This window comes from Ctenocephalides felis, unplaced genomic scaffold, assembly GCF_003426905.1.
Source record: "Ctenocephalides felis isolate EL2017-DRISC unplaced genomic scaffold, ASM342690v1 CF-g0.4_SCAFFOLD_01170, whole genome shotgun sequence".
Taxonomy (NCBI): Eukaryota; Metazoa; Arthropoda; class Insecta; order Siphonaptera; family Pulicidae; genus Ctenocephalides; species Ctenocephalides felis.
Window position 1 is genome coordinate 37395358 of NW_020537324.1, and position 25280 is coordinate 37420637.

General features: G+C 33.5%; 1 protein-coding gene across 1 annotated transcript; it reads right to left on the reverse strand.

The window, feature by feature from the left end:
- Positions 1–11721: 11721 nt before the first annotated feature.
- LOC113367188 (adenylate cyclase type 10-like) lies at positions 11722–16872 on the reverse strand. Its single transcript, XM_026608816.1, has one exon. It carries the CDS (start codon positions 16870–16872, stop codon positions 11722–11724), a length of 5151 nt encoding a protein of 1716 aa, XP_026464601.1.
- Between the last annotated feature and the right edge of the window lie 8408 nt (positions 16873–25280).

A 25280-nucleotide genomic window follows, 5' to 3' on the forward strand; every position in this document is an offset into this window, starting at 1 on the left:
ATTCTCATAACTTAATTTTACACTCCCATATGAAATTAATTAAATACTTATATATTCCTGTATTAATGATAATGATAATGATACTACTAAATTAAATGGTATCTTAAAATTTTTGTTTCTATAGATCTCATTAACTGAATTCAATCGTTGATTATATCAGTTTGCATTGCATTCAAGAAAAAGGTGTTGCATTGAAAAAGACGTTGCCATATTTTGTTGCTCACAAACGGTTTAATATTTTTGTAGTAGTTTCCTCTGGTGGAAGATGTGATGTCCCATTCCTTTATCCACAACAGCATCATATTGTTTTTTGTTGCATTAATATAGTCTATGAAAGTGGTGTGTCCTGAATGTCCTTATTATTAACAACTGCCTATGTCGCTATCCTTTCGCTATTTCATTTCCTGCGATTACAGAATGTGTTCTAACCCATATAATTTTGACCTCTCCTTCTTTATACAGAATTAGCTGGATGTTCTTCCAAATTTCATGATAAATTACCTCTTCCAAAGTTGTGGAGTTTGCTAAATTTTATAGTTTGCTTATGCAACTTTGGTTGTCTGCTTGTCTGTATAAATACATGTTTTTGCAAACTGATATTTATTATTACCTCTTGCTGACACAAAGTTTTGTGATTTGAATCCGAATTAAATGTTATCCTTACTACAATACACTGCATATCCTTAGAAATTTTAGATTTTTAATACAATTTTAATTGTATGTTTATTGCTGCTAACCGTTGCCGGAAAAACCTTGTCTCTATGTCTGCTGATAATGCCTATTGCGCTTTTTACGCTAGACAACTCTAGGCCTTTTGATGCTAGCCAATTGTTCTCAATATTTCGAGACATAGTGTCTATTGGATCTTGAACAGTCTTCAGTATTTTTAATATATATTAAAACATCGTCAGCGTATTGAAGAATTTTTGTTCCTTGTTCCCAAATATGTTCAATGTTCCGCACCTATAAGGCAAATAAAATTGGGCTTAATATGCCCCCTTGGAAAAACCCTTTATGCATTTTCCGCAGGCCGATATTTGATTATTTATTTTGTGGAATGCACCTCTTTCAAACACTGTGGATGTTATCGCTCTAACAAACTTCTGAATTAATCCAATTTTGTCTAAGGTGTCGTATCATATGCCTGGGACTACATTGTCACTAAAGAGGCAAATTATATAATTATTTCTATTCATGGATAACCAAATCAGTTATGAAAATGGACAAGTTGTCATTTATACACATACCTCTACTAAATCCGAACTAACTTTTTGGTATTAGTAGATCATTTTTTTGTTAATGATATTTATGAATCTAACATAATCAGATACGTCATCATTCGTTTCGAATCCTAACAAATCCTGTTCTATAGACTCTTCATATCAGCGCCATATGATATAGTATAAAAATCTCCTTTTCGGACACGATATATTCAATATAACCCTTGTTTGCAGTAAACGATCTCGCATTTCATTGTAACATAGTGAAATCCATCGTTATAAACTAAACAAGCTGTAAGTGGAATTCTGTCTTAAGGCAATTAAGGCATCGTGCCTTAAGGCAAATTGCTGGAACTTCCCGTACCAAAAATTATTATTTTTTTAAAAACGATTAACATTTTTGAAGAAAATTTTTTTCGAAAAAATAAGATTTTTGACAAACAATTAGACAAAAAATTACTTTTTTAAAAAATTTTTTTTTTTAATTTTTTTTTTATTATTTTTTTTTTTTTAAAAAAAATGTTTTCTTTATTTTGACATATTTTGAAAGATCTAAACTTTTTTGTCAAAGCAATCGTACTGCTTTAACTGCATAAGGACGAAATATCAAACCGCGTAAGCGCCGCGTCGACGTCTAACGCGTAAACATTGGTACGGAACCCATAGGAATGTAAACCAAAATTATACTTATTGTTAAAATCTCTACAAAATATCTGATAATTTGATGTGCATATGTCTAATGATCATTTTTGATCGCCAAATGGCATTTTTTTTACTTTTTTCATTAGATCTCCGAAACCGCTAGACCTGCCTTGAAAATTTGATCGGTTCTTCACCTTGTCAATACAAGTAAAATATTATTTGAATTATTAAAATCGGACGTTCCGTTCTCTTAAAAACTGAGTTACCGTTTTCGCCACTTTTTGCCCCGTATCTTCGGAACGGCTAGACCTGACTTCGCCAAAAACTAATCAGCACGTCTCCTTATCAATACGAATCGAATGTTTTTTGAATTATTCAAATCGGTTGATCGGTGTTCCCGAAATCGTCGACGAAAATTTGTATCCGCACATACATACATACACACACACACACATACATCCATTTTTTCTAAGGTGTGCCAAAATATTCAGAAACCTTTGAAACGTCGAGAAAAGCAAAAATTTTCATTTGCGATTTTTTTGCGATTACTATAACTTGCCCTACGGGAAGTTAATAATGAATAAGTAAATATATATACAAATTAGTTGGTATTGGTATTTTGCCTTGAGGCAAGTTACATGGACTTCCCGATATGTATAAATGATCGACTTAATAAAAAATAAATTAATTTATGAGTGATAGCTTTTAAATTTCTGAAATCGATTCAAGCGTCTTTCGAACAGTTTTCAATATCGATTCAGAATTGCGGGTTAAATCATGAACGAAAAATTTTCCTCATCGAGATACATCGAATGACTTTTAAATTTTTGAAATAGGTCCAGCCGTTTTTGAGAAAATGTCGATTTCACACACACACATACTTTTTCCAAATTTGGTCTCATTCGATTCAGAATGGTTTAAAACGTCGGGAAAACATAAAATTTTCAAATCGATTTTTCTTTATGAAAACATAAACTTCTCTTTCGGGAAGTTAATAAATTATAATAGTTTTTTTTTATTTCTATCACGATTATAATATTTTATCACTAGTCTATCACCAAACTTTTAATGTTTATCAATTTACCTAATATTTTTTTTTTTTTATTTATTTTCATATATACATTATTTTCATATCTCAGTCAGCCAGAGAGATTGAGCTCAGTGGTGTGAGAGATTATGAAAAACAGTTTTCATATTTTATATATACATTTCATTTGACTATTTCATTAATATATTATCTATTATAATTAAAATATCTTTATATATAACTCTTCAGTCTTCTTTGTCCTTGATTTCCTTATATTATTTCTTTATTTTTCTTTTAAAATTATCGTTATATATTTTGCTAGCACTCCATATGACATTTTCTCTCAAATTCTTCTTTCTATTGTGTTCAATGTGAAAATTGTTGTGTTGTCTAGTGTAGTGTTCATGTATATCTTGATTGATGTCCATTGCTGCACTTGTTTTAATTCGGTTAAATTTCATTTTGTGTATTAGTTTGCATTTCTCTATTTTAATTATGTTATTTAGTGAATGATTATTTGTTTCTCTCTGTAAGTATTTGGTGGGTGTTAGATGTGGAAAGTTATATGCTATTTTTATGGCTTTATTCATTATTCTCTGTATGTCATTTAGGTTAGCTTTAGTTGTTTGGCTCCATGTTGTTATTCCATATAAAATTATAGGTAATATTTGCGTTTTAAGAATTAGTATTTTATTTTTTTTTTGCCGAAAGAGTGGATCCTTTTCAATGTTAATGTTCCTATCTTTCTTTTTATTTTGTTTATATGTTCTGTCCATGTCAGTTTTTCATTTATTATCAGTCCTCTATTTCTCTATTATTTACTTTAATTTTTAGTTTAGTGTACTCAGTATTTTTTCTATGTTTGAAATATATGTGTTTTGTTTTATCGATGTTAATTGTTAGTTTATTTTCAGTTAGCCACTCGGCGTATATTTTAGTCTTTTTATCCTTATCCGCATATACTATGGCTGTATCGTCTGCATATAATATGTATCTTCCCTTTAATTTTGCGTCTTTAAGGTTATTGGTGTATAATAGATATAATAAAGGTCCTAATACAGAACCTTGTGGAACTCCACAGGTTATGCTACATCCTCCACTTGTGAAATTTCCCACCTTTGTCCTTACCACTCTTTCCATGAGGAAATCTTTGATAATGCTGTAAGGCAAACCCTCTACACCCAAATCTATTAGTTTATTGAGTAATATGCCATGATCTACTGTGTCGAAAGCTTTTTGTAAATCAATAAAAATTGCAACTGTATGCATATTTTCCTCAAGGTGCTGACTGAAGGTATTAGTCAAATCTATTAGGGCACCTTGTGTATTTGATGAAGGGAGAAAACCATATTGATTTTTGTCCATTTTTTTAATGAGAAAATTAAGTAATCTTTCTTTTATTACTATTTCATATATCTTGTAGAATGTGTTTGTTATTGTTATGGGTCTGTAGTTATTAGGATCTGTTTTGTTTCCTGTTTTAAAAATTGGTTTTATTGTAGCCATTTTAAGGCACGATGGAAATACACCACATTCTATGTATCTATTTATTAAAACAGCAAGTAGTGGAGCTATTAGATTTATTATTTTTTTAGTGATTCTTGCTGTTATCTTGTCTTCCCCAGGTGCAGCGTTGTTTTTCAGATTTTCAACAATTTTATTTATTTCTTTCTCACCTGTTAATTCAAACATTTGGATTTTGTTTTTAGGTCTGTGTATTGAAGGTTTATAGTTACAATGATCCATTTTTTTGTAGTTTCATACCTATCTCAGCAAAATGTTTGTTGAGATACTCCGCAATGTCTTCCTTTTCTGTAAGAAATATATTTTTATCCTTATGTTGTATTTTTTCAATATTTTCGGTTAACAATTTGTCAAAGTGTAGTTCGCTCGGATTATATATATTTCTTAATTGACTAATGAAAATATTCCAAAACTCTTGCTGTTCTGAGTGCTCGCTTTTATTATTATAGTTAGCGTCACTATCGGGCTCCAATTCAGAATTATTTTACAATCTTTTCCTTAGATTTATGGCGTCTCCCTACACCTAGCGGTGAGAGTAACAACTAGAAACGCCAATACCAACTTCATAGGCACGTTGCGTGTGAAGAATGTCGCAAACTGTCAAGTTGGCGACGGCGCATCGTGCAACACTTGCGTGGGCTCGAGGGATGCGAAAAATGCAATCTCACCCTCGTGTGCATCAAGCTTGTGAGAGTGAAAATATAAAACCTAACCTAAATACATTTGATATCAGTGAAATACTTTATACTTATTTTGTTATTATAAATTAAACTTATATACACGTTATTCAGTTCTTTTAATTATAAATATAAATTATATATAGACCCAACATCTATATAATTGGTGACCGCGACTGAGAAAACACGTGGCTGAATTCTGATCTTGATACTACAAGCGAGGTATACTATATCATTAATAATGTCTTCACCCGCAAACACTGAAGCCTCACAAGATCTAAATCGATCGCTCATCGATTTTGACGAAACTCAAGTTCGCACGCCATGTGCGAGCAACTCCAACCAAGTGAACAATGATTTAAAAACGGAACAAATTTACAACGTGGGCAGGCATACAATAACCCGTTCATGGAAGATGCTCCTGATCTATGGTTCCTGTTGATTGAGACAGAGTTTCTTGGAGATAAGATCAAATCCGACCATGCGAAGTACACGGCGGTATTGCGTGCTCTGGACAGGTCTACTTTACACCTGGTAAGCGATGTGTTGCGAAATCCGCCAACCGAAAATAAATACAACACGTTGAAGAGCATAATCCTAGAACGAGTATCCTAGTCGAGGTCAAAGCAAGTAGACAAATTGTTAACAAACGTTGTCCTAGGTGACAAAAAGCCATCCCAGCTACTACGGGAAATGATTGACCTGGCTCGGAGTGAAATCTCGGAGGATATCATCCATAAACTTTGGTTGGACAGACTCCCACAACACATCCGGCCTCTACTGCTTGTATCGAAAAACATTGGGCTACAAGCCATTGGCGAGATGGCAGACAGGCTTGTAGATACTTGTGGACTGCCATCATCGGTGATGGCCACAGCGAGCAAAGCACCTGAACCAAGAAGTGACCGCACCCAAGAAATTCTGCTTGCCATGATGCAGAAACTAAATGCCTTGACGACAGAAGTGGAGAATTTAAAACATAGCAGAGAACATGACGAGAGAAGCAGGACCAGAAGTCACTCCAGGCACAGGAGAGGGAGATCAAAGACGCCGTCCAAATCACAGCTATGCTTTTACCATAGCAGGTTTGGAGAGAAGGCTACCAAATGCATAGAACCCTGTTTGGTTAAGACTCTCCTGAAGCCAGAAAACTAAAGTCACCATCAACACCAGGAGCAAGTAACGATGGTGATATTAATTCTGTCTGTCCAGAGCTCCGACTATGTGTGACAGACAGAAAAACACGGATAAATTTTCTTATAGACTCTGGCTCCGTTCTCTCGATTCTTCCAGCTAGCAAGTTTGCAACCGGTCGTGCCAAGGAAGAGATTGTTCTGTATGCAGCCAATTCCAGCCGAATATCCACCTATGGAAAGCGGACTCTCGAGCTGGACCTTTCGCTGCGCAGACCCTTCACTTGGCAATTCACAGTAGCAGATGTGGCAACAGCCATAATCGGTGCAGACTTGCTAAGCTACTACAATCTACTAATAGACCTGAAAGGCAAAAGACTAATTGATTCAACGACAGGCTTAGCCTCTGATGGCAAAGTGCTGAAGACCCAGAACATTAACATTTCCACAATTAACCCACACCAACCTTTCAGGAGCTTACTAAACAAATATATAACAATCACTAGAACGCCACAGAGACTAACAATTAAACCATCTCCTTTCGCACACAGGATTACCACAACAGGTCCACCAGTTGCTGCCCGGTTCAGGAAGATTTTTGGCGAAAAAGCATCAGCTGCAAAAGCCGAGATACAAAATCTCCTGAACAGTGGCATTTTGAGACCTTCAAGCAGTCCGTGGGCAAGTCCAATACATATGGTATCAAAAAAGGATGGATCTTATAGACTCTGTGGTGACTATAGAAAACTTAATTCAAGCACGGTACCAGACAAATACCCTCCTCCACTAATAAGCGATGTTTTTACAAACCTGCACAATAAAACAATTTTTTCAACAATAGATCTTGCCAAAGCATATCACCAGGTGCCGATGCATGAGGAGGATATACCAAAGACGGCCATCATAACTCCATGGGGACTATATGAGTACCTCTGCATGCCTTTTGGACTGAAGAATGCCACTCAAACATTCCAGCGCTACATAAACCACATATTCCAAGACATTGACTTTGTGTTTATATATGTGGATGATATTCTGGTTATGTCTGAGAACATGGAGCAACACCATCGCCACCTGCAGATAGTTTTTGAGCGTTTGCAAGAACATTCTCTAACCATCAACACCAACAAATGCGTCCTAGGCAAGTCCCAAGTAGATTTTCTGGGTTACAAGCTCAGTGAGAAAGGCTATTCTCCAGCTACAGACCGGGTGGACAAGATTTTGAACTTCCCACAGCCAACAACAGTTCTGGAACTGCGTAGGTTTCTGGGAATGCTGAATTATTACAGGAAATCAGTCCCAAAAGCAGCCAAACTGCAAGCACCGCTGAACAGTTACCTACGTAGTTCAGTCAAGAAGGATAAAACACCTGTCATTTGGAACCCAGAATCTCTGCAAGCCTTTGAGGACGTAAAGAATGCTCTTGCAAACGCCGCTTTACTTCATTATCCAGCAGCTGCAACAAATATATGTTTGGTAACAGATGCGTCAACAACAGCCATTGGAGCCACTCTGGAGCAGGAAGAAAATGGTGCATGGCACCCTATAGGTTTCTACTCCAGAAAGCTCACATCCACGGAACAGAGGTATTCAACATATGATCGCGAGCTTCTAGGCATCTTTGCGGCCATAAAATATTTTGAATACCTACTGGAAGGGAGACACTTCATTATCAAGACAGACCACAAACCCATCACATATGCATTTCAGCAGAGACCTGAAAAGGCGTCGGACAGACAGCGTAGGCAATTGGAATACATATCCCAGTTCTCTACTGAAATTGTGTATGTGAAAGGTGAAGAAAATGTAGTGGCAGATACATTATCAAGAATTAACACTATTGAAATGCCTACCAGACTGTCGGCTGAACAAATATGTATAGAGCAAAGCTTGGATCCAGAAATGCAGGAGCTGCTTGGTGGAGAAACTTCTCTTAGATTACATAAATTAACATTGGATGGTTTTCCGATCCATTGTATAATTGAGTCAAACTTTGTTAAACCTTATCTCCCACAGAGCCTCCGCAAAACTGCATTCGACGTAGTCCATGGTATTTCTCATCCAAGCATCAGGACCACATCCAGGGAGGTACGCAGCCGGTATGTTTGGCCTGGAATTGGAAAGGATGTTGCTACTTGGACTCGTCAGTGCATATCCTGTCAAAAGTCCAAGATCCATAAACATAATCATTTCAATCCTTTGCACATCCCTATTCCTGATGAAAGATTCTCTCATATTCATATTGACATAATTTCCTTACCCAATACTAATGGTTTTCCTTACTGCTTAACAATTATTGACAGATTTACAAGATGGCCGGAAGCCATTGCACTGAGAGACATCACAGCTGAGACAGTCACGCAAGCATTGTTTACGTTCTGGATTTCCAGATTTGGTACACCAACTACAATAACATCAGACCAAGGCACGCAGTTTGAGTCATCTCTCTTCAAGTCCTTGGCACAGGCAGTTGGTGCAAAGAAAGCACGTACGACAGCATACCACCCTCAAGCAAATGGATTAGTAGAACGTTGGCACAGAACCCTAAAAGCTGCACTGATGTGTTCTTCTGAACCGTGGATCAAGACACTACCCTATGTACTACTTGGTCTACGGAATTCATTCAAGGAAGACATTAAGACATCAGCAGCAGAGATGGTTTACGGAACCACATTGAGACTTCCAGGTGATTTTTTCAATACATCTAATAACTCACAGAATCCACAGGTCTTTCTAGAGAATCATCGCCGAATCATGTGTGCATTGAAACCAACTCCAACAGCCCACCACAACAAATCCAAGATTTTCATTTTGAAAGATATGGGCACATGCACACATGTATTCCTCAGAGCAGACCATGTACGAAAGCCTTTGGAACCACCTTACAGCGGACCCTATGAAATACTTGAGCGAGTTTCTGATAGGATTTACAAACTTCGCATTAATGGGGCCGCAAAGAACTTCGCTGTTGAAAGGCTAAAACCAGCATATATAAATAAAACAGATGCAGATTACGAATCACTTTCTCAACCACTTCATAGACATCCCTGGGAGTCATCAAAGGAACCTACAAAGAAAACAGCCAAAAAGAAAGTTGCGTTCAATATTTGACAACACACATTTAACCTTATTTCTATTCTGACAGACAGCTAACCTTCATCTTGGGGGGAATGATATGGCGTCTCCCTACACCTAGCGGTGAGAGTAACAACTAGAAACGCCAATACCAACTTCATAGGCACGTTGCGTGTGAAGAATGTCGCAAACTGTCAAGTTGGCGACGGCGCATCGTGCAACACTTGCGTGGGCTCGAGGGATGCGAAAAATGCAATCTCACCCTCGTGTGCATCAAGCTTGTGAGAGTGAAAATATAAAACCTAACCTAAATACATTTGATATCAGTGAAATACTTTATACTTATTTTGTTATTATAAATTAAACTTATATACACGTTATTCAGTTCTTTTAATTATAAATATAAATTATATATAGACCCAACATCTATAGATTAATTAAATTTTGCTTCCGAACACCGTTATGACTAGGCATTTGATCGAATTTATACATCGTGCTTCCTTCTTTTTTCTTCTTAATAATTGCAGCTGGTATATAAGATGTTCTGGGTTTTCTGAAAAGGTTTTTGCTGTCATAATCTATTATTGGCAAAAGGTAAATTCGAATTTTTGTTTGCTTTATTTATAGCTAAAAATTCTTTATCCTTATTTATTATGTTCAAAGTAGTTTTAGTTTTCCTAGCATATCTATCATTTTTTAAAATCGATTTTGATTCGTGAATTGCATGAAAATTTTGCGATGCCACAAAGACAGCACATATAATCCGAATTACTTGTGCACGAATTAGTATTGGGTGGTCTTGCACTTTTGGGGCACATTTTCTCCCCGCGGCATTGGGCTTTAATATGTTCAAAGCACCAGTACTTTAGGCATTACATAACCTTTTTTACATACGGTCTGACCGGACATTTGATTGAGTGTATCGCTATCTTATCTGTAATTTTAGGTCCTCTGAAAATAAGTATAATGCATTGCGATTTAAATTTATGTATATTAGTATTTTTTGGTGTTAAACATTTTACGCCAATTATTGTACTTTCCGATACGATTTAACTTTTGATATCGTCCTCTGTGTGTTCGGTGTGTTCATCAAAAATAATTCTTTTTCTATTTAATAGGTAGTTTGGTATATGTGCTATTAAGTCGTTTTTATTGAATAATTGCTTATCGAATAACCTATTTGCCAAATTACCGTTACTCAATACCATTTTGACCTTACTATTTCCGAGCACTAATACGTCTAACAGGTCTTCTTTCAAATTTGGAAATGACCTGTGAATCATTTTTCCAATCGGCATCAGATGTAACCGCCTGATGTTTTCATTTCTTGATTCGATGTAGATATAGTACGAACCTGTGTCGCAACTTTTAAATCGCAGTTGCATATCAACATTTTAATGATTGGTAGATTCGTTAACCGCTGTTATGTCCATCGATCCCGTAGCATAGACCACATTGTTTTCCATTGATATGATCTCATTATTGTTTTCCATTAATATAATCTCATTATTGTTAGGGCTACAGTTTACGTTATTTTCTATTAATTTTATTTCGTCATTATGCATTATTATATTACTATGTTCGTTGCACTTAATAATTGTTTCTCCAGTCGTTTTTATCATATTTAACTCTTCATTAGTAACTTCTTAAATTATTCTGTTTGTTCCACAATCACCATCGCCGCTATTATTGATACGCCTTTGCACACCACTTTTATTTACACGCATATTGGCCTTCATTTTTAAATTATTTCCAGGTTTAATTTTTGATATACCACTGCTTACTTTTTTACCTCTAGATTTAACACTAATAACTTTTTGATTATACAATATAATTCTTCAATATAAAAAATTCTTCATTACTCTCGTTATCAGAGTAATACTTATTCATAGCCTCAGCTATTGTTGTACCTAATTCGGCGCATAAAGATATATTGATATCGGGCGGGCGACCCAATACCTGTCCACAAAGTTTGGACAAGGTCCATGATGCACCTTTCGAAGTCAACTACCGACTGTGAACAAATAGTTTCTTTTAGCATGAAATTTCATCTTTCATCTTTCTAACGCCACCTAGTAAAACTCGATCGGACATATACAACGCAATTGAAACCAACTATTGCAAAAAAATGGTTTTCTTTCTACCTCATCTAATTATTACTTTGGTGCTAATAAATTTGTATTAAGTGGATATATGTATTAAGAAATATTTCTCAAGTCACCATAATTTGATTACAATTCGAATCTCAATCTCTAAATGAAACTAAAATATAAAGTTATTAAAGATAATAAAAATGCTCGTTCTTTTCTTTACTTTTAGTACTTTGTTATTATTCACAATATTATAAATTAATGACACATATATATATATATATATATATATATATATATATATATATATATATATTGGCGTTTAATTAGAGTTTAATAGTTTGGAAGACGTAATGTATAACAAATAACATCTGTTACTGACGGTCTAAAATATGCTTTTTTGTTTGAGCTAAAAATTTTCGTCCAAAAATCAACCATTTTTGGCGGTAGGGTGCCTTTCCAATATTGAATTTGGTGATCGCAAATCATAAGCATAGATTTATGTTGATTTTGTATGCACAAGTCTCGACATTTATGCATCAATTTAATAGCTTCATTATCTTTACGTTTTACTTTTTTCAAGTAGGCCAACATCATACTAAATCGCATGCGTTCGCATTGTACTCTTTTAACCGATTTTGCTATTGCATTTTTCAATACTTTAATAATTTGTTTAGAACGATGTATTTCAGCAAAATCTTTACTTTGTACAGCTAGCGCCAATTTCGAAATAAAACCTTCTAGAACTTTTATCATCGATTTAGTATTGGCAATACCTTGGTAAGAGTTCAAATCAAATTTTTGACGTATTTTCCGTTCCCAAGTTGACATCGCTTCCCACTCGGAAATGCGTATACACCACAACCACATTGCCGAATAAAAAGCAAGTTCACTATCTGGATCTCTTGAGCACAAAAGTGATTCACATTCATCTGTATAGAATTCTTTGCTCTCAGTGTATGTTTCAATCGCATATCCTGTATCTAAAGCCATGTCTAAGCACAACGCATAATACCAGCACATTGCCGAATTATCAGAATCTTCTTTTGCTACATCTCTTAGAACCTCTAATAACTCTGCGGCTTCAGATAGGCGTATTCTTGCAATTAAAGAGTTAATTAGTAGGGGCAATACTTGTAATCTAATGCTGAATGGTTGTACACGGACTGATAAATTTTTAGTTTTATATCCCATATCAATAGCATTTATTAATTCACATCTTCCGAGGCGAGATATAAATATTCTATAATATACTCTGCATACTACATTCAAATCATTATTTACAAATCCAGTAACTTGCTTCTGACTAATCATGGCAAGGACATTTTTTTCCAGCCACCAAATAAATTCATGCCTTCCATAATATGTCGACACATCCATAAGGCTAAGGTAAGCCACACAGATAGTGTTGAAATCCTTATCAGATCTAATCGCCATAAGCAATGCCCAAGTAGCCGCTAAATCAGCTATATACCATATATTCAATGAAATAAACATCTCACACATTGAACATAAACATTCAGCTACAATATCACAAAATAAAGCAGAATAGTCTTCTAATTTTCCAATTTTGTGAGATGCACGATCTACAATTAATCTAAGCTGCATTCTTTTGAAGTGGGTCGACGTTACAACAGCCATTTTGGTTAAAGGAATATTATAACCAAAATTATTTAAAGCTTCATGTAGCTTTGTGTAAGCCTTTTCAATCTGTCCGAGATTTAGATAACACTTACCCAATAAAGAATTTATTTTTCCTAGTATAGTATTGTATTTCCATTCGATTTCACTACTCATGTCCGAATAATTATCATCTAATGCTTTGGCAGCTCTTGTAAGAAGGGCCATCGCTTGTATCAAATTTCCGGATGATATACAAACGACCGCAAACTCAACGTAAACATCCATTATAATATCATGCATTTCTGCTCCCTTACAATGATCAAGCATTTCGCCGTACATTGACATTAGTATAAGAGAACACTCACAATTATTAAAATCAAAGCTAGGAAAAGTTTCAACAGCTGTCTGCGCAGTCTGCCTCGATTTTCGTCTAACGAAACCCCATAAATTACCGGATACCTTTATTTTATCACCGTAAAACTTATTCCAAGCAATTTCATCAAGATTATCAATTTGACTATATATTTCTTTGTGAACAAACGCGGAGAGCTTTGACGTTCTTCTCTTGCATTGTGCATATGATATTTGTGCCCGTTTCGACAATATCCGTCGAGAATGCAATCTATCTGCTAAACGGCCTCCCAGAATTTTAAGAAAGAAACCACCACCACAACTTCTGCATCGTTTAGTTTCTCGTTCTAAAAAGTTGAAAGCGCGTTTATGAGAATCTTTTCTTTGTCGATCAGTCATTATGCTATAAATTGTCTCACGAAAAGCTGGCATTCTAAACATCATATATTCGCAATATGCAAAACTTGGTAACTCAGGCGCCAAAATTTTAATATTTTCACAATAACATATTAATTTATCATGTTCACTACTTGATCTAGAAGCAGAATCCCCACTTGCGCAATACAAGACCTTTATTTCAAATAACTTTTTAATTGAACTTGCTAAAGCGTATTCATCATCATTATCTACAACATACTTTAATATCTCTCTGTGAAATGATTCTCCTAATACTGCTCCAATTTTACAGATCAATTGTTCGAAAACATTCAGTGAATCGAAGTTCATTAGAATAAGGAGATCCATGCCAACATCAGTGATGAACATTTCCATTTTGAAATTTGGAGGAAGTAAAACTACTGAAATAAAATGTACTCCATAGCTCGTAGTATCTTCCCTATTTTCAATTTCTACGTCACTTGTCCGAAATGTGCCGTTATACATCTCCCAACCAAACGAAACACGGCTCAAACCAAAACCAATATTATCCAATTTTCTCAAAATGTCCTGCGTAGACTGTCTTATCATCTGCTCCGATGGTGGTATGACAAGACCCTGTGATATTACTTCTCTTTCTCTTATAGTTTGTAAGTTTAATCCACCTGATTGGATAAGTGATAACATAAAACTTTCAATCCAACCGGGATTTCCACCACTATGTGTTTGTATTATTTTTTCTAGCTCTAAAGGAATTGCAGATACTTCAAGCATTTGACATGCAAGAGCAGCGTGATACCAATTATCAATTTTAGGCATTTTTACTGTTACGACCCGTGGGTGATTTAATACACTAGCCGCTAGATCAGATATATCTCTACGGTTGCCCAAAGTCCCAGTGCAAAAAAAAGCATTACTTTCAAATATGTTGATAAAAAGCATCAATGATTCTTCATCCATATATTCTAAATTATCAATAATTAAAACCCACAATGATGAAGATATAGAGAGAATTAAATGTTTGAATAGTGCAATTCGCACTTCATTCTTCTTATCATATGGTAAATTAAAAAATATGTTTGACATTTCAAAATTTACGTTGAATACCTCATTCAACGAACATAATAATTCATTCACTTTTACCTTCGCTAGCAATTTAAAAATTTGTGTTTCGCGCTGCTTAGCAGTTTCTTTTGGATAGATACCCAAAATTCCACCGACGGATAAAAAAATTGCAGAAAATGGTACTTTTTGATTTTGAGGAAACAGATTTATCCTTCTTGAGTTATATTTTTGTGGCGTTAAGTAAAATAATTCATCTAATAATCTTGTTTTGCCCTGCCTTGCAGCCCCTTTGTATATTAATACATTTTGGATAATAACATCTGGATCCCATTTATATTGAACTTGCTTATACACTTCAGTGTATCGTAAGAGAACATCAAAATAATGCCTCATTAAGTAATCGCAACCCAGAATCGGAAATTTACACAGTTCGATTCTGGTTGAGTCTTCATCTCTTATTATTTCATTAAATGCATATACAGGTCCTACAGCATGTAATCCTTTTAGTTCTTTATGTCTTAATAACGTGAAGTTTCTTGATTCCATCTTACTTAATATGAATGTATCTTTATCACAACAAACCATATCTGGGTAAGCAACCATGAGTCTTGCTGCTTTATTCACTACCATACCAATGACGCTGTATTCTCTGCGCAATGTGTGACCTACCACACCACAATATGACATACCCGTTGTAACTGCAACTGATACAGACTTTTGATCTTTAAACTGTGAAATGCGTTTACGAATTTCTGCCCCTGCTCTTAAAGCTGTTTGATTCTGAAATTCTTTTATAAATCCTCGTAAGCCAAAAATTACTACCATCATTAAATCTTTGTCAAATAAGGATGCTTTGTTTACAATTCCACCTTCAAATTCGTTAATTATATCGCAAATTGTAACATAACATTGGTGCGTCAGATTTATCAACCTTTTGCTGGGGTGCATACTTACAGGCACTATATTTATAAACATGATAACAACTTGCCGCATTTCCGTTAAGTGGTCCATAGGCTGGTTGTTATCTATCGCATTCATAACGGGAGGAAGCACAAAACGTCGTAGTCCATCCCTAACTTCAGATCTGGTTGCTGAATGAACTGCTGGCCGTATCATAAATCGATCTGTATCTAAATCTCGTCTGGTCTCAGTAGTGTCTATAATAATATCTGTTGCTTGATCAGCTTGATCATCATCATCTACTCCACTTGTTCGTTGAGCACCGGTAGCATGCCAAAGTGAACCGAACCCCATAACACTACAATGTTTATTATCTTTTTTAAATTCGTGAACATATTCACTTGGATTCAAGTATTGCCAAGCAGATGGCGAACAAACAACCTCACCTGCACTGCTCAGCTTTTCGGCATTTTTTGCATCCCACACAGGTTGTCCAGCTATTACGTAATGTGATTCTTTTTCCGTTCCTATCAAAGCTATTTCAACCTTCCCTGCAGAAAGTGCTAACTTCACCCGCAATGTCACACCAACCTCAGTTGCATATTGACCATATCTCTTCTGAATAATTAATGCTGAATCCATCCCTTCGTGGACGGCCTCTTGCATAGGAAGACTTTTACGAACTTTCCAAAAAGCTAGAAAAGCGTCACCCGAAAATTTAAAAATATCACCTCCGTGAGATAAAATTTCCTGTACCATAGATCCAATATATGTATTCAATACCTGGGTTAATCTGGATGGGCCCCCGTTACCGGGTTGGTTATATTTTTCTGAGAGATCAGTAAAGCCTGATACATCACTAAATAATAAACATATTTCATAAGAGCGATGAGAATAATCATTAAGATGATATATTATATCATCTGGTACAAAAGATGCAATAATTTTATTCTGTGCATCTTGTAGTGTTGTGGAATTCCCAAAAACATTTGCAATACTGCGACTCACTTTAGATACGGGTATTTTCTTCCTTTCTTTAGGTAATTTGATGCCTATAACATAGTTTTCATCATTTTCAGAATCGTCGTGAATATCAACTCCGCCTATTTCCGAAAGGTATCGATTAAAATCTATACGAGAAGCCGATTTTTTCCCTCTTATTAAAGACATTTTACAATATGATGTATTTATTGTTTATGAATTTATTATCGATGCTCATTTGCATTATGAAAATGTGTAACTACATAAATAGAGCAGATACTATCGAAATATCAAAATAAAATTAATATTAAAATAAATCATAAACTTTAACAGATTTAAATAATGAGAATTCGACGACATAGATGACTCTGGTAGAAAAGATTACATAACTAATTATCATTAGAATGAATGAATTTAATGTACGCTATAACCGAATTTAGAACATCATGGTAAGTAACTCAAACGTATAATTATTATGTAAATTTGAATGTCCATAATGAATGATATGTTAGTTTCTTACAGTGCCCATTTAAAATGTCATTCAAAATTCAACTGAAAATTGACTGAAGTCTATGATACAACTGACGACTGAAAAAAGTTTTGATGTCCTACCCTACGGGCGGTCTTTTCGTTGTTGTCATGCTAAACAAATTAATTGATAAAGATGAAATATATGAAATTAAAGATTAGCACGTATTTTGACATCTGGAATCACACTTCAAATAAAACAAAATATATCTAAAATATTATTAGCATTATGTTTTCATTATATGCAGTAATAAAAATCTTTTTGATATTTCACCGACTCCTTGGTCAAAATAACTGCATTATTAAGTTCAATTGCAGGGCATGTTTGATTGCAAAGCGTGAATATTACATGGATAGATTTTGTGCTGTTGACTTCTATATGCGACAGTGAAAACCATTTTTAAGCTATGCTGAGATGTTGCTGAACATTGCTTGATGCTGTCGATGGATCTTTGTTTTTGCCGATGATACACGTATCATGTTTTGTCAGTTGAGATTGGAAAATCTGCTGTATAGATAAGAATAATGTTGGGGCGACAATGCTCTCTTAAGTCACCCCGGCGTTTATGCCAGTGATATTTGAGTCTGAATTACAGCTATACTGATAAAAAATGTCTATTTCGTAAATGAAATTTTATTAATAGAAATAAAATATCAGGTAGACATCTTTTTACTTTATACATTAGGCCTTTGTGCCAGACCTTGACAAATACCTTCATGAGATCTAAGAAAGCATAACTCTTTTCTATGTAGTATATTATAAATTATGTTCACAATCCTATGTAATAACCTTGTTGTTAACCCGTATTGATGGTTTGGAATTAGATCCTGATCTTGCAGGATTACTTTGATTCGCCAAAAAATCAGTTTTTCAAACAGTTTTGAAATACAAGGCAACAAACTGATCGGCCTATAAGATGAAACGAGGTGGGGGTCTTATCCTGGTTTCAGAATTAGGATGACTTGCTGTTTTCCATCCCTGGCAAAAGAGTTGAAAATTATTTTTATCATTCTAAACGTTTAATACCCTGGGTTACAGGCAACGGCGTGTACTGTAGAAACTTATCAATAACCATCATTTTCGTCGCATTTGTTTAAGTAAGACTGAAAAGTGAGGCGGAAATGTTCGGCGAATTCTGTCAGTTTTTTTCAGGACTCCTTGCCCAAGAACTATCTGATTTTCTTATTGGTGAAACGAGTATAGCAACTCGTTTTAGTTTTTTGGTCGGTCTCCAGAGAGAACTAGCTGTAAGTGCAATTCTGTCTTAAGGCAATTAAGGCATCGTGCCTTAAGGCAAATTGCTGGAACTTCCCGTACCAATAATTATTATTTTTTTAAAAACAATTAACATTTTTGAAAAAATTTTACTTCGAAAAAATTTGATTTTTGAAAATTACCTGCCTTCGCCAAAAACTAATCAGCACGTCTCCTTACCAATACGAATCGAATGTTTTTTGAATTATTCAAATCAGTTGATTCGTGTTCCCGAAATCGTCGACGAAAATTTGTATCCGAACATACACATCACGCACACACATACACACACACACACATCACCAGTAAAAAAAATTTAGTCTTACATGAACACCGTTATTCAATAGGTTCACTGGCTATTGGTCCATTATACATACTAAATTGACTGAAAAATTGTGTTATCTATCATTTAACTACTTACTTCTAATTATTTATATATTAATTAGTCACAGTGATGAATCTGATCATTGTATGTACCTATAAGCATTCAGTATATTAAATTGCAACTTTTTTTTTTTTTTTTGTTACAATTTATTTTTGTTAATCAAGACTTTAATGTCTTATTTACAAAATTGATATGAGCAAAAAAAAAACAAAAATACAAAAAAAATGCAATAAATTGAATATAAAATGAAAAAAGTTAAAATAAAAATAAAATAAAAACAGTAATACAAAAATAATAACAAAAATGAACTATGACGTGATTATGTATGCCGCGTACTACGTCAGGGCGCGTGCAGACATTGGGCTAGGTGTTTGGTAGATCGGAAGGCCATTTCTTGCTTAATCTTCTTAACGGTCTGTGAATCGCTTGAATAGTAGGATTTGTATGCTGGATTAATTTATTGTTGAAAGATGAACTTCTAATCTTAATCATTTCGTTGACTGTTGAGATTTTCAAATCCTTATGTAGGCAAAAGTTTGAAATATACCAAGGCGCATTAGTAAGGATACGCAGAATTTTGTTCTGGCACCTTTGAATGATGTTTATGTTAGATTTGCAAGAGCAACCCCATAGTTCGATTCCATAAGTCCAAATGGGCACTATGATAGTTTTGTACAGAAGTACCTTGTTATCGAGAGAGATTTCAGATTTCCTCCCAAAAAGCCAGTAAAAATGAACCGCATTTTTTTCGTACCGTTTGTTCTTTGTAACTAAATAATTAATTTAGCTGATATGTGATTTATAATTTCAAAATAAATACCGTCAACAAAACAACATCGTATTCAAACGCCTTCGCCAAAAACTAATCAGCACGTCTCCTTATCAATACGAATCGAATGTTTTTTGAATTATTCAAATCGGTTGATTCGTGTTCCCGAAATCGTCGACAAAAATTTGTATCCGCACATACATACACACATACATACATACACACACACACATACACACACACATACATCCATTTTTTCTAAGGTATGCCAAAATGTTCAGAAACCTCTGAAACGTAAAGATATATAAAAATTTTCATTTTCGATTTTTTTGCGATTACTATAACTTGCCCTACGGGAAGTTGATAATTTGTATCATTGCTCCTAAAATATTAATATTCGAAATAATCATTAACTTCCCGTAGGGCAAGTTATAGTAATCGCAAAAAAATCAAAAATGAAAATTTTTATATATCTTTACGTTTCAGAGGTTTCTGAACATTTTGGCATACCTTAGAAAAGCCATTTGGCGGTCAAAAATGATCATTAGACATATGCACATCAAATTATCAGATATTTTATAGAGATTTTAACAATAAGTATACATTTTGTTAACATTCCTATGGGTTCCGTACTAATGCTTATGCGTTAGACAGCTACGCGGCGCTTACGCGCTTTATATTTTGTCCCTATGCAATTAAAGCAGTACGATTGCTTTGAAAAGAAAGTTCAGATCTTCCACAATATGTCAAAATAAAAAAAAAAAATTTTTTTTTTTATTTTTTTTTTCAAAAAAAAGTAATTTTTTGTCCAATTTATAGTTTCTCAAAAATCTTATTTTTTCAAAGTAAATTTTTTTCGTTAAGTAAATGTTAATCGTTTTTAAAAAAATAATAATTTTTGGTACGGAAAGTTCCAGCAATTTGCCTTGAGGCACGATGCCTTTATTGCCTTAAGACAGAATTCCACTTACAGCTAGTTTTTGTAATTTATTAATGAAGATAAGAGATCCCTGCACGCTTTGCTGAATTTTTATTGTTTGTCTTCGGGTAATTTGCCACTTTTCTTTTATGTGCTATAGTTTTTTTAATGTCAATTGGTAGGAGGGAGTGAATGTGAGAGTGTAACAGCCGTGGAGTTGGGTCTCTCGATAAATATAATTCGAATATTCGGTAAATCGGAAGAAAAATTGTATTTTAATATACATACATACACATTTTACATACATATAGAAACACATACAGATACATCATTTTTTTAAGATACGCCGAAATCTTCAAAAATTTTTGAAACGTTAAGATATGCAAAAAATTTAATTTTCGATTTTTTACGATACATACACATTTTACACACATATAGAAACACATACAGATACATCATTTTTTTAAGATACGCCGAAATCTTCAGAAATTTTTGAAACGTTAAGATATGCAAAAAATTTCATTTTCGATTTTTTACGATTACTAGAAATTTAAATATTAGAAGATATTAATTAATAATTAAAAAATATATATAATGAATTAGGATTGGTTTATAAGTACACCCGAGTTGCTGAAGGACCTTATAATGTTAGAAACAATTGCAGATCATTTAATTTTGTACAAATTGGAAAGTTAATTATTTTTGACTAAACAGTTAAACAAAATAAGAACACTCGCCTAATATATACTTTCTAATAAAAGTATGAAATAAATTGAAGTAAATTTTCTACAAATTCTAAAAAACGGTTCGGCTGATTGTCAAGCAAAAGTATACAACCCGAGATTTTTTTCTAGTTTTATCGATTCGATTCGACGAAGATCTTATTTCGGCACAAATGCACCAACACTCAATTTTACCTATTTTGGTCTCAAATCATTCAGAACTTCTTCAAACATCGACAAAACATAAAATTAGCAGGTCGAATTTTCTGGCGAAAACAAACTTCCTTATCGGTAAGTTAAATGTACAAAATCAAGATATTTCTGAAATTTTTGGTTAGAACCTTATGCTTTACAGAATAATACCTACCTACAAACTGATGCTACCTACGTAATTGAAGTTCATATGCTCTCTCACTAGTTTTCAAATGGAAACAAACAAATGATAATTACATATATACAACGGATGATGAATATATCATCCTAGACAATATGATAGTCTAGGGTTATAATCCGGTTTAGAAAGAGTTCGATTTTGTTGCAAGCAAGCAAAGATGGGAATATGACAGCTCGATCATTCTCACTTTTGGGCTCCTCTAGCTGATACTTGTGCAGGTCGAAATGATCTGGCAGTTTAACATCGTATACAAATTTGGAGTTTACGGGAACAAGTTTAATTTTCGAATTTTTCTTACACTTTCAAGCGCCTGGACGACTATGATGTACAGGGCGGAAACCTGTCAAATCATCGATTCCGTAATCAAAATGCTAAGAATCACCAGTAAAAAAATTTAGTCTTACATGAACACCGTTATTCAAAAGGTTCACTGGCTATTGGTCCATTATACATACTAAATTGAACATAACTGAGAAATTGTATTATCTATCACTTAACTACTTAATTCTAATTATTTGTATATTAATTAATCAAAATGATGAGTCTGATTATTGTATATGCCTATAAGCATTCAGTATATCAAATTGCAACTTGAACCGCAATTTTTTTCGTACCGTTTGTTAAATAATTAATTTGGATAATATGTGATTTATAATTTCAAAATAAATACCGTCAACAAAACAACATCGTATTCAAACGTCGTTAAAATTCTCAATCAACGCTTATCAAAATTTTCAGTGATTTAAATAATATTCTAAAATATCACGGTGTATTACACAAACCATAAATGGAAAAGCAATTAGAAGAAGAATGGGGACGAAAAATTGACCGCTGTTTAACAGATGGTGCAATGAAACTTGGCGGAGGAATCGCCATCGGCACTGTATTCTCTGTATTATTTTACAAAAGGAAAAGATGGCCTATAATTCTTGGCGGAGGTTTTGGTATAGGTCTCGCCTATTCTAATTGTGAACGAGATATAAATGCATTTCTCGCTGAAACAAGAAATTCAGGATCTTGCGAAAATAGAAAAAAATAAACTTCAGAACATCTTCGACTATCAGTAAGCGGATTCATTGTGTGTCAGAAGAATAATTTAGACCACTTATTGAACTAATTGTCAGCATGATAATAATTAGGTCGGTCTATTTTTTGTACAGAAATGTTTTTTTGGTTTAATTTGCTTAAAGTAGAAACAGATTGAAATAATTTGAAATGTAACTCTGTACGTTGATTTCAAACAAGATATCAAATACTAATAAAACTGTATGTAAATTTATACTGTATACATACAAAGAATTGCTAAGTAAATTGAGTTGCTTTTTAGTATCAAAATGACTGTGGTATTATTTAATTTTTACATTTGATCTGAAATTATTCCAAAAGAATTTTTTTAGAAACCTTAAAAAAATAAAAATTATGTATTATAGCTAAGCAAGATTTTATTTTACATAATACTTTTTACTATAATTCGCACGTAATAACGTATTTCTGATTTAAAATTGAATATTTCATTTTAATATTTAATGCGGCTTGGTAAAATTTTTGTAGTAAAAATTTATTAACTTTGAGGTGGTATTCTAGTGTAGAGCGATGAATTTTAGGTCATTTTTAAAGTGTCGTAAAAGAAAGCAATGAATGTTTTTACTATCCATTGTTTACTACTTGTTTATTAATATTATTAAAATACAATACAAAAATTTAAAAAAAAGTTGAAAATTGAAGAAACTGGCAGCTGATGATGTGGGGGGTCTCAAAAAATTGGATCCTCAGTCTTGACATGATATCAGCCCTTCTAAGCCATCCGAAATAAAAGAAATAAAAAGATTATTAATCTGCAATGATGTCGCAATCGCCCGAACGAGCGATGAGTAAAAAAATTTTTTTTACAAATTGGCGACTGTTTTAAAAAATAGTATCTTTTTTACTGTTTTTTGACTTTCTCGAATTTTTTAAACATAGTAAAAATTGGAATTTGGGGATAATCCTAGTTCGGGCTATAGATAGGTCTATAAACTAGACTCTCTGAACATTTCAAGTGAATCGGTCCAGTAGAACTCGAGAAATCGTGCCAACAGTACTGAAAAAACCTGTACTGAGAAAAACGCATTTAAAGTTTTGCGTGAAGCCAAACCAGTATAGAAACCGAGTCAGTAAAATGCCTATATTTCCGAAAATAATTCAAATTTTCAAAAACCTTCTAGTACCCATATTCTTAGATAGTTAAACTTTGAAAATATGAAATTAAAAAAAATTCGATGTTTTTGAATTTCTACACTAGAATACCCCTTTAATGAATAAAATAAAGCAAATGAATCTGCTCTAAATAGAATTATTTGGAACATATTCTTTTATTTGGAGAATATCAAGTTTTAGTTTTGACCCAACAAATAATGATTGTGATTATTATCTCGTTAAGGTGGCAAGTAAAAGCGCTGACACCAATCAAAATTCTATTTTAATCTTTTTATCTAGTAAATTAGAAAAGACAGTGAGCGTCAACATAGTCTTCAAACATATTCCTTGTCATGCTTCAACTTCTGATATGAAATAAATTATGAATAATAATCCTTATGTTCACAGATAGATTGAAAACTTTTTTTTCCATGATCATTATGTATTTATTTATTAAACAATGCATCAATATTTTTGTGAGTGTGAATATAGTGTATCCAAACTGATATCAATATTTTATAACTATAGTTATACCCCGCATAACGTACGCCACGCACAACGAGCTTTTTTTTCGAGCGCAAACGTTTGACACAACAGACTTAACCATTTTCATTTGTAGTTAAAAATATGATGCTCAAATTAATTAAAAAAGCAGACTTTAGATAGTTTTGCCCCTCTGTGAAAATATACTAGCAAAAAACTAACATTTAAATCATTTCGTTATTGGGTAATTCGCATTCACATCCCAAAGATATTCAGAAAATTTTGAATGTGGATTTTCAAAAACTCTGGAAAAAAAGTCCAGTCAGCAGATTTGTAATGCATAAAGTCTTTAAAAGACTTTTTGGTCAAATGGAATTTGTAAATATTTACTTTTTGAACATAACTGATGCTAAGATCAGAAATTTGTACAATGGAAGCTTACCTGTAATTTGAGATAGGTCTTAAAGAAGAGAATAAAAGAAACAACTATTGACAGTTTCTTTAAAAATTCATGCGCCAAAAGGGAAAAAAGGAATCTCAGATAATACCTTATTTTGTAAATTAGTAATATTTGTTTAAATGTCTTAATTATATGTGAAATATATCTTATTTTATAGGAACATATTTCAAACTACACAACGAATTAATTTTACTTTTATTCATTTATATGGAAAAACTTCACACATAATGAACTTTCTCCCGGTACAAATTAAGTAAGTAATGTTTCACTGTATGTTCTTTATTAAAATCTCAAACTAAATTATTTCAATGTAAATACTACAAATACATGAATTCCATTGTACAAATATCCAATTACTATTTTTTACCAGAAATCGGCTTCAAATTTTTTTAGCTAACAGTTAATTGTTAATAAATATTAATTATTTTCACCAGTGATAAAATGTTCTTATATTCACAGATACACAAATATATAAATAATTTAATTATAAATAAGATAAGCTATACT

What these genes read in the sequence shown, in the direction of transcription:
- LOC113367188 (XM_026608816.1), bottom strand. Translation starts at nt 16,872, where the DNA reads ATGTCTTTAATAAGAGGGAAAAAATCGGCTTCTCGTATAGATTTTAAT.